The 11,213-nt window shown below is 44.8% G+C and overlaps 2 protein-coding genes across 3 annotated transcripts in view; one reads left to right on the top strand and one right to left on the bottom strand.

The window, feature by feature from the left end:
- The first annotated feature begins 2,541 nt into the window (after positions 1-2,541).
- On the top strand, positions 2,542-8,544 carry LOC133968927 (leucine-rich repeat-containing protein 3-like). The gene is made up of 2 exons (XM_062405188.1): positions 2,542-2,762; positions 4,848-8,544. The coding sequence occupies exon 2, from the start codon at positions 4,925-4,927 to the stop codon at positions 5,780-5,782; it is 858 nt and encodes a 285-aa protein (XP_062261172.1). The 5' UTR covers positions 2,542-2,762; positions 4,848-4,924; the 3' UTR covers positions 5,783-8,544.
- Positions 8,545-9,108: 564 nt separating this feature from the next.
- The window catches only part of col2a1b (collagen, type II, alpha 1b), a 39,927-nt gene continuing 37,822 nt past the window's right edge, over positions 9,109-11,213 (bottom strand). For both annotated transcript variants that reach the window (XM_062405171.1, XM_062405178.1), the window contains 2 exons: positions 10,907-11,149; positions 9,109-10,728 (listed from right to left, as the gene is read on the bottom strand). In XM_062405171.1, the coding sequence (XP_062261155.1) occupies positions 10,582-10,728; positions 10,907-11,149 (390 nt within the window). In that variant the 3' untranslated portion in view covers positions 9,109-10,581. The remainder of the gene's footprint in view (positions 10,729-10,906; positions 11,150-11,213) is intronic.

Genomic DNA, 11,213 nt, shown 5'->3' with positions numbered 1-11,213 from the left:
TGAGAGTCTCAGCAGAACACCTGCCCTCAGCCTGACCTGTTGTTAGTGGATTCATTCCAATGAGAGAGTCAGGCTGGTTCCAAGAAATGCTCCACTGGCTGTATGTCAGCGTCTCACCCACTCCACCAGGCGGAGTCAACAAACGGCCGCACGTGCACCCTGTGCTGTTTGTCCTGCTTTCTTTTCACAGCACCAGATAATAGACGGAAATCACAACAAGACATGAGCATATCTGGATCCCCCCCCCCCCCCCCCCCCCCGTGCAACCCGGAGGGCCAGAGCCAAACAAAACACAGTGATGATGTCAAACGGCTGCACTTCACACTGGAGTTCACACCGTCATCAACAAACTGCTGCCAGGCGTGAACATCTTCTCGAGTCGCTTCCCGAAACATACAAAAAAAAATGCCGGTGCACGTCCACATCCTCTCCCGCCTGGACTCGTATTTTTCCTGCTGTAGATCGAACCTCTCACCCAAAATCGTGGCTTTTACTCTCAGTTCATTGAGCAGGAAAATAGACCAAATCCCATTTTTTTTCAGTCCCACTCCAGCAGACCTTTAGAGCCCTCACAACTCTCCTCTGCTCCTCAAAAGTACAGTTTCAAGAAGTTTGCCTTGACAAGAAATTCTCCTTTAGGTCTTAAAATGGCCTCAATGTAAATCCGCTGTCCCTCCTCATTTTTTTACTGGGATCTATTATATGCTAATCTAGCCCCACCCTACTCATCATCTGCGTTCATTAACGTTTGTGTCTTCACAAACCCTGGCTGTCTAGATCTGGTTCTTTTTCCCCCCCGAGCTGCTCGGCATCATTTACAAAAACACATCAACTCCTGGCTTCCACACTACTCTGGAGTTTTAGAGACACTAAGTTTGAAAACGCTGCTTGCTCCGTTTTAGTATGAAAACTCTGCAGCCGTCTTTTTTGTAAAGTAGAGCAGAAAGCGAGAGGACTTCGACACTCACAGCTACTTGCTGATTGGGTCTTTTATTGGGATGTAGACTTTGCTGATTCTTCAAGCTCCTATCAGAACAACCGGCCCTATAACCTCGGCTCCCAGAGTAGAACGCAACAGGCAAAATGAATTCTTCTAAGCTGTTATGCAGTTAGATTAATAAGGAAACAAGCAATTATTCAAGTTATTCCTGTGTGCACCAGCACTCTCATGCCCAGTGTGAGTGAGTGTTAGGGATTCAAAACACTCATGTGGATGGAGATAGTTTTAGTTTGAAGAAGCAGTTTTTCAAACAGAAACGTACACGGATGTAACCTCAGACTGGCATTTGTTTACTGCTGTGATAAGGGTGGAAATCCTCAGCCAGGACGTTGACCTCTTATTTAGCATAAAATACGTATTTTAGCAAATCAAAGGAGGACATGCTAACAGGCTCTTAAATGATGCACCTTCTTTGTTCCACAAAACTCAGCTTGTCCGCCGTCCTGTCTTTTGCCCCGATGGAGACAATCATGGACGAAAAAATTCTCAGAAATCCAGCTTCAAACAGGTTTTAAAAAAACAAATACTTGCCGCATTCTGTTCTATATTTGACTTGCAGTCAAAACGGTCGTCAGAGTTTGTTTTATCCCAGCAGGCTGACGGGAGGGGGACAGGCAGAGGACGGATGTGTTGTGCCAATGGGGCTGTCAGACTCCCCCCCCCGAGGGCTTCTCTGGAAGATGGACAGATATTCTTGCTGCTCTTGATGGAGGAGGAAAACGATAGCAGGGGCACTCATGCTGAGAGCAAACCCCCTTGAATATCATTTTTGTTGCTACACAGTGTGTGAATTGTGTGCCGAAGTCTCGTCCTTGTTATTCATATGGAAATGTGTGACCCGGGGTAAGTGTGTCTCTGTGTGCCCTTCTCCTCCCGTGGCTGTAAATCCATGCATGTATCCGGCTGATACATTATTCGTTGAACTCACTCTTCATTTCCACCATGGTGCTGAGTGGATCCCTGATGTGTGCGGTCTTTACATCTTTCCATCACATGAGGGATGAAGTGTGTGTGTCCACTTCACCTCCAACAATGAGCCTTGGAAAATAGACATGAGTGGTCAGGGGTGCATCTTCCCTTTAATTGTATCTGTTTGAGCTCTCCACTCTTCTTTGTTCTTCCCTCGACAGACGCACATGTGCAGTTACTGTATTTGCACCTCAGTGTCACACCTACTGCACATGCACGGGTTGAGGGCATTTTGTATATAAAAGCTGGACTGATATAGTGTGTGTGTGGTTTGTTTGTGTGTGTGTGCGTGTGTGTGTCTCTCTCTTGTGATTAAATTCAATGTTTTGAAGGAAGATATGACGAATGACAGAAAATCGAATTAAACCTGCAAGTTATTAAGTTAATATCTCGTGTGGAAGAGAGCGATGCCTTCTCAGAAACCAGTGACAAGTGTGTAGAGGAGGTGACGGCCTGATGGGGGCGCACGCGTCCCCACATCACACACACACACACACACACTCTCTCTCTCTCACACACACGCACTGAGAGAGAGCGATAGAGAGAGTTGCCCCACATCTCTCCAGCTATAACCACCCTCCGGTCAGACTGTCGGTGATGAAACCCTCTGCAGGCGACAATCCACGGATCCACAGCTGATTCTCCCCCCCCAAACTGCATCTCCACAAAGAAGATGAGGATGTTCAGGCTCCTTTCGGGGAAAGTGCAACGAGAAATTGCAAACAAAGTCTAAAAAAAAAAGGCGGAAAAACACTTCCGTCTGGATACTTGCTGGATTTCAAACCATCTACAGGTGAGTTATTGTATTCATCACTCACTGTTAATTCATTTTAAATATCCACATTTTTTTTAAATGTGCGTTTACTTTCTAAATTACTGTATGTGCGTGAAAGCTTCACCATTATTATTCAAAAGTTGCAAAGCGAAGCAGGATCCACTGTTGATTGGCTCTTTGTTCGAAAGGCGGCTCCCTTGAGTTTCCTTCTACCTGCTCCACTCACATTCATTTCATTTTACACCAAATAGCATTTCCTCGGGAAAAAGCCACGACTTGCATGTGTCCAGGTTAATCCCATCGATATACGGTGATTCGCGTGAGATGGAGTCAGACTCAGAAAGCAGGAGAGTATCTGATGATGAAGTTATGTCCTTTGCTTTGACAGATGTGGAGCAATATTAGGAATTAGACATACACACGCTGCAATCATCACCTATAGGCGGCACATATGCATTGTATTGAATTTGAGCCCATCCCACTTCATTTACAAATACCAGTACAAGACTGGTGTACTGGTATTACATCTTAAAACAAGTGGAAAAATGAAAAAGACACAAAAAGAAAGAATGAAATTAAAAGAAATTTCACGTACAGGACAATTCCATATCTATAAATGAACACAAACAGCTTTTTTTCATCTTTTTTTCAGGCTTTCTCCAGCTAAGTGGCTCATTTATTTGTTTCATACATCAGCAGCCAAATCAATCTTTGCTCATCATCCATATTTTCAAATCAATATCCAATTATTTATCTTCAAAGCAGAGCATTACGACCTATAACAGAGTCAGATCAGGGACTCCCTCCCCTGTCCTCCAACCCCTCTCCGTCCTATTCTTATTCCTGCAGCTCATTATTATTCCTGTTAATTGGGGATTTGCATACACCTCCATTATGTTAATAGCTGACGGTTAATGAGTGGGTGAACTAAATCACCCCGTCTGTTTATGCAGCCTCTTGGCACCACAGGACTGTCAGTCGGTCTGTCAGTCACCTTTAGACACATCCACCCTATCTAGGACACTGTTGATCTGGGGATAGGTTCCACGGTCCTGTTGTGCAGAAGCCCTCAGTGGGCGCTCTGCTCCCTGTGCAGGGGAGACGTGATTCTGTTAAGAAGACGGGGACAAAGCAGTTGGCATTTGAGAGGATGGTCTTTTAATCCGATTCAAGGAGTCTATTGTGATTTCTCTCCTGGAACCGGAGCATCATTTGGGCTCTGCTTGTCTCAGCAAAAACAAAAACAAAAAGCCTCTTAAAAAACCCACCTGATTGGATTATCTGAGCAAACTACACTGACACCAGAGGAGGAAACACAGACAGGCCGGCCAATGAGACTGAGCGGATCGCAAATAGCTCATAACCCATCTTGCATGTCTTGCCGGATTCATTTTTTTTTAAAACTTCTCTCGACCAGAGTGATGAGCAGACCCTGTACACCCACACTACTCCTGGTTTATTTATTTTTTCCAACTGTGCCACTTATTGACACCGTGTGACTCTGACTCAGGCAGGATTGATGTTCTTGCCGTTAATAGTGTAGCAGGCAATACTTGGACCGATCGATCCCACCTCTCTCCAACCCCCTTGCTCACACCCTGTGGAATATGATTGCGGGGCCGTGGCATGATGGGAAAATAAAAAGAGGGATAAGAGAAGAGGAACGTGTAATGTGATGCTTTTTGTTCTTGGGCGGCAGATTTATGTCCTTTTAATACTGTATCAGTTTTATTAAATCATTTGAACTATCATTGCTGTTGCTTAAGCAGTGATTCATAAGTGCAATAAAGAACACTGTGGTTTCTTCTAAATTTGCAGTTTCATTCAAAAGTGATGAATATCGTCAATATCGTACAATATAACAGAGATGGGTTTGTTGCTCTGAAATTGTCCTCCTCTGACATGTTTAGTTTTTTTCATATCACAGTCTCTCCATGCAGGGTTATGTTTAGCAGAGACACTGACTTGAGTCTATTTCAGTGTCTCTCTCTTTACCCACTGACCTTTTTCTTCCTCAATTTGAACATAATGATTTCCTCCCTTTGTTTGATTGCATGTAGATACACAGACTCATCTTTTCCACACTGACCCTGTTTCTCTCAGCCTGTTAGAATCTCCTGGTGCGGCCGCGTGTGTGCCTGAGTGGGACCTGATGGGTGTCGGGGGGCTATGGTGACACGATGTGCACAGGCTGGTGTGAGGAGAGATGGACCAGCGCCAGTGGAGGAAGACGCAGGGATAAACGAGTGGATCTTCACCCATGGCTGTGCATCACAATCTTGTTCTCTGCCCTGTGGGGCCGGGTGTCGCCCCAGTGCCCGGACAGCTGCCACTGTGCCTGGGACACGGCCACGGTGCAGTGCTCGGACGCCGGGCTGCGGGAGATCCCGGAGGGGATCCCACCGGAAACCGTCTCCCTCCACCTGGAACGCAACTCCATCCGGAACCTCCCGGAGAGGGCCTTCAGCGAGCTGGTCCACCTGCGGGACCTGTACCTGTCCCACAACCGCATCGACTCGCTGGCCTCGGGGGCCTTGCGGCATCTGGGCCCCGAGCTGCGACTGCTGGACCTCTCACACAACCTGCTGAGACAGGCCAACAGGGAGGAGTTTGGCTCCACCAGGGCAAAGACGCGCCTCTACCACAACCCCTGGCACTGCGACTGCGCCCTCCAGGAGCTGATGGAGACTCTGAACCTTGAGCCCGAGACGGTGAACGGGATCGTCTGTGAGAGCTCCGTGCGGGGGGTGGGCGAGGGCAGCAGGTGGGAGGACCCGGGGTCGCAGGGCGAGCATGCGGGCCAGCCGCTCGTCAAGCTGCTGGACTCTGGGGTGAACTTCTGCAGCCTGCAGAGGAAAACCACCGACGTGGCCATGCTGGTGACCATGTTTGTGTGGTTCTTCATGGTCATCGTGTACGTGGTGTACTATGTGAGGCAGAACCAAGCCGAGGCCCGCAGGCATCTGGAGTACCTGAAGAGTTTACCCAGTCCTGGCAAGTCCCCCACTGAGACAGACACTCTCAGCACTGGTTTCTGAACTTCTCCCCTGCTGTTATTTAAATGGAATACTCAATAATGGAGGACACTACATACGAAGATAACCTTTTACAGCTGTGTTGGCAAAATGTCTTTCTATTTATTACTACTAATTTCCCCCCATGTTTTTCTTAATAGTGATTTTCCTACTGCAGTTTTCTGCGTTTAATGAACAAGAATTAGTGTGTCCTGGTTTATTAATTTCCCCATCTGCGCTGAGAGAGAAGATATGGAGGAAACAGCCGGAGATTAAAACTTGGAATAAGAAAGGTGTCAAAAAAAGGAAAGTCTTAAAATCTTATTACCCTGTCTGTCCCTCTCACTCTCCGTCTTTCCTCCCCTCCTTGTCCCACCAGTCTGTGGCCTTCTATCTTTCATTAAGCTCTAATTAGGAGTCTTTGACCGACTGACCCTTAATGAACACTAGAAAGCCACTAATCAGGTGGAGTGTGTTTATCAGGTCTAAAATGGGAGCGTACACACTCAAGCGAGTGTCCTCACTAATCGTTGTTTCATTTGCATGGGGGTTTGTGTAGTGTTTTTGTGCGTTGTTACAAAAAAAAATCCCACCACACGACTACAACACCAGTTGTGTCCTAGCCAGTGGAAAACTTCCGACCTAGATGAACTCTCAGGGAGCCATTATAGCCAGAGGTTGTGAACTTCATTGTCTCTAAGCTGCAGGAAATCACATCTAAAGTATCTGGACAGCTTAGTGTACTGAACGGCATGGAGACATTTCAAGCAGAAATGGATCGTGGGTATGAAATAGATTAGTATGGCCATTTATCCTGAGAGAACCTCTGCGTTCAGCTTTAATTAATCTCTCGAGTCCGGTTTCCTCTCTGCACTGATTGCTGTGTACAAACTGTTCCACCTCCCATTTTTCCATACAGGCTGTAGCTGATTTATTCCTGTTGAAACCAGCACTCTGTTTTCCCAGTTAGCACATTTACTGCTTGTTGTAATACATTCCTGACGAGCAGGGTTGTGCTGCAGTTTCACTGCATATCCAGCTCCGAGTTAAACGGAAAACAAAACCTGACAGGATTAACAGCCACCTTTTTTAATTTCGCTTGAGTTCCTCCAAATCATATTTACTGCTGAGCTGCCTCTGGAGCATTATACTCTCTAAAGGGGAGGGTGGGGGTGTTGTGGCGCATGAGTATTTGTCATTCGACACAAATAGAAACAGCGACTGGCTTCACCTCAAAAATGTTGTCAGCAGCATTTAATATGTCGGCCTATAAGGAGAGTGGTCTTCCACATTTCCAAAGTTCACATGGATTATTTGGACGATATAAGCGAAAGGCAATCACTCTTGATGGGTTGATTTGGTCTGTAACAGATTATGAGGGTTCAGAAATATCCATTGATTTTTTTTTAAGTTCCCACAAGGAACTTGTCAACGAACTTCTGTTTCCTCTCCCTCCGTCTAAACATAAGCATTCCCCGCCCAACTGTTGTAAATCATTCTTTCACTTTGTGGGTCCTCTGTCCCGACCAGAGAGACAGTGAGTATAGTCTATGGAAAAAGCCAGTTTTCACCCCGATTGTATCATTTGCTTTTGCAGGTCATAAGGCAGCAATATTAAAATAAGCAACCAGTTAAAAATGCCTTGTAGTGGTGAATTGACAAGTAAAGTAATTAAAGAAGGCTAATGGTCAGGGAATGTTTATAAAGATGGATGACTCGTCTCCTCTTCCTCCCACTATCGAGCAATGAAGCCAAAATATCCACAATACGAACGCTGCCTTCTTGCATTTGTTCCACCAATCGAGACTCAGTCTAAGCTGTCAATCATGATGTTTCAGGCTGTTTTTATCGCATCAAATATCTCATCAAACTTACAGGAAAGATTGACATATCAGTGTGATAAGAACTAGCCAGAATGACAGAATCCATCTAAAAATGTTTTTGACGTGTACTTTTACTTTTTAATTTGGTTTGTGTCCCATCCACTAAAATAAGGAGGTGGGGTGTTTAAGCATTACTGCAGACAGCCATGAGGTGGCGATCATGACTCTTTGGCTTCACTTTCAGGGAGCTGTCATGTCGTCCATCGTTACAGTCTAGGGTCATGGTATACATTACACCTGCTATCAATAGCATGTAATCTATAAACTCATATTCATGTGTCTTCAATCCCTGACGGATTAATGTGTACAGTAACTTCTAAGTGTTCATGGATATGGTAAAGTACGACTGTGCCCCATTTAATCTGACGGTCAGGTTGATTGGAGCAGAGGCAAAACCTAGAATAGGTTGACTGTGTGTGTCCTGTGATGTGCTCAATGTGCTGTGTGTGTGTGTTTAAACCTTCAGAGAAAGACTGGTTCAAGTCGCTGTTGTTCAGGTTGAAACATCCTGTGAATTATAGAACTAGACTGATGTCTATGGTGTTGTGATGAATGTGAGAACCCTCTCCGGTATTAGACCAGAGGCTAAAAGATGAGACCATAAAAAGGTAGATATTTCTTCTGTGAATTTAAAAACAAAATGTAACTCCACGTCCCCCGGATATTTTCTGAGTGCTTCATGTCGATCATTTACTGTGGGTGTTGCCAGAGTTCGGTTTCACCCAATGTATTATTTGAAACACAAGAACCACAATAACCAAGCTTAACCTGTTGTGTGTCGATTTTTCTGTAGGTATTTATTTTTATTGTTGATGTATTTTTCTATTTTGGTATTTTTGTTTTCTCTCCTGTCTCTATGCCAACAATTGTTCAAACAAGGATAAAGTCATGGATCGGTAACCATTACACTAAATAATAAAAAAACGAAAAATAAAAACAAATATGTATATAAAAAATAACAGAAACATTGGTCTACTTTGTTCATAGAAATGCGTCTACCTTTTATTGCCACTGCAAAGTGTAGAAAGGCAAGAAGAGAAGTAATAGAAGTACAGAAAGACATTATACGTTCACAGATAGGAGCTGATTGGTCGCCACTGTTCCCCATTTCTACTTCACTATGCGGTAAAAAGAAAGGAAAAGCCTGAAATACTATTTTACATATGTATCAAACGTACACAATATCATTTTTTAACCACCTCTTTCTTCAACATTTCTCCTATCACCAAAATTGAAAATGGCCACACATCCATCCATTTCTCCACTGCCTTCTTCTTGACATCGGAGATATACATCGCCCCATAAACACAAAGTTGAAGCCGGGCACAGCCAAACGTTTAGGTGTGACTTATTTTCATGGAATTTCCTCGGGGACGAGTAAAGATTAATCATTTCCCCGGATGTTTCAACATGCGGGAGAAAAAAACAAAAACGGGATACAAATAAAAAGCAAGGTCAGCCTGTTACTTGGTTTTGTCTTTTATTTCCAATTTACATTAATTAAAACGTAACAAAAACAAGTCATGATCATAATAATAATATAATAATGCTATTATTATTAATAAAAATACTTTTATTAATAATAAGAAATATACACAACCTCACACAAATGAACCCTCTGCGCTGGCCGTGTGGAGCTGGAGCAACAAAGTCAAACACACCTTTTAAATCTCTTCAGCCGTGTGTGAGTGCACCGAGGCAGAGGGCGCGGCCTGTGTGAGGGGACTGATGGGGGGGAAGTCAAGAGGGATTGGGGGGGGGGGGGGGGTCAAAAGTCACAGCAAATGTGGAGGGGTGGGGGGGGGCAGCAGATTGGGCTTTCATGACCAAATCTTTTTTAAATATTGGTCATTTTTCTTGTTTGGCTAAAATATGGGACTCGTAAACAAAGATTCAGGGGGAAAAATACCTTGGTTTGTGAAGTTGTTCTTTTTAGTGTGAGGTAGCTTTATAATATCAAAACAAATATAAAGAAAACTAAAGAAAAATGCCATGCGTTCCAGATTAGACAATTAGCTCGGTTGTATGAATTCAATCGGGGACTCGTGGGCTTACATGCGAGGATGGAAGAAGCGAGAGGCGACAGTTATCACCCTGAAATCCAAAATCCCAGGATGCTCAGAGAAACTGTATATATATGTATACACACATATACATATACATACACATATATGTACAAGACACTACAAATGACTATCTGGTTGTTAAAAAATACAGACCGTTAACAATAGCACCATTGACTTTTATTATGACGTTTTTCGATACACACTGTGGTGGCAGAAATAACGACACCTGCACTTTCTAAGTAGCAAGATTTTTGGTTTCAAAGAGATATTCAGTGGATATGGCACAGGGGTGATGGGGCTGGTTAGAAAAGAGGAGAATGTAAGTGGAGGTTGGTGGATACGTTTTTTTTTTTGTGTAAGTGGGATTTTTTTTTTTATTACTTAGCATCAAACTCAGTCCTACCGCACCCGGGAGCCAAACCTAAACAATAAATAAATAACACCAAGACATTTTTCTCTCTCTAGTTCCCTGGTACGTTCCCGTACTCCTCATACTTCCTCCGTCTTGTTCATGGATGTGGGGTGGGGGGGGGGCTTGAGTAGGCGGGGGCTGCTGTTCACCTGGGGTGGAGTCGGGGGGGCTTTTTGGGGGGCGATGCTGGGTGTCCGGGAGGGGGGGGGGGGGGGGGCGGGCGAGTTGGCTGGATGAATCACAGATGACAGTTGATAGTGCCATTCAGTGCAGATATCCTACGTAGTTCGACTTGGAAAAAAGCACTTTTTACTTAGAAAAAAAGTCCCATTTAAAAAAAGTGTCTTGATTTCTCTCTTCCTCTCCTCCTTTATCTGAAGTGTGCGCCTCTTTCATTTTAGCTTTGTTTCAAATTCCCAATTTCTTTCTTTCTCTTCTCTTTTTTTTCGGATCCCTCATTCTTTACAAGAAGCAGACCGCCCCGACGTCGACTCCAAACTCCTGGTCTGATCCACCAATATCCATGGGAGCAATGTCCACGATGGGGAGACGAGAGGTCTTCTGCGATCTGTACTCGATCACCGTCTTGCCCCACTGGCCCGTGTGTTTCTGTGCACAGGGAAATAAAACACAAATTATAAAGTTAGACGACCTTTGAGCTCTGCAAAACTGCAGGGAATGAGATTAACTTGGGGAGTCTGAGTAAAGAAGAAGCCGAATATCATGTGTGTGCATGTGCATGTAGGAAAACTGTCCGTGCACAGTGTGATGAGTCTGTCGCTCTCACCGTGCAGCCGTCTTCCATCACGCTGTAGGTGAAGCGGCTGTTGCCCTCGGCTCTGATCTCCACGTCGTTGGAGCCCTGCAGCAGCACGGCCTTCTTCAGGTTCCCTGTTGAGGCGTCCATGTAGGCCACGCTGTTCTTGCAGTGGTAGGTGATGTTCTGAGAAGCCTCGGTGGAGAGCAGTCTCAGGAAGGTCATCTGAATGGCAGCTGTGTTGGCCGCCAGGCTGTTGTCACCATAGCTGAACTGCACGAGGCCGCAGGAAGAGGAAGAAAGAGAGAGGGTTAATTCAAATGAGATTATGGGTGTT

Source organism: Platichthys flesus, chromosome 2, assembly GCF_949316205.1.
Source record: "Platichthys flesus chromosome 2, fPlaFle2.1, whole genome shotgun sequence".
Taxonomy (NCBI): Eukaryota; Metazoa; Chordata; class Actinopteri; order Pleuronectiformes; family Pleuronectidae; genus Platichthys; species Platichthys flesus.
This window is presented reverse-complemented; position numbering and strand designations above follow the sequence as displayed.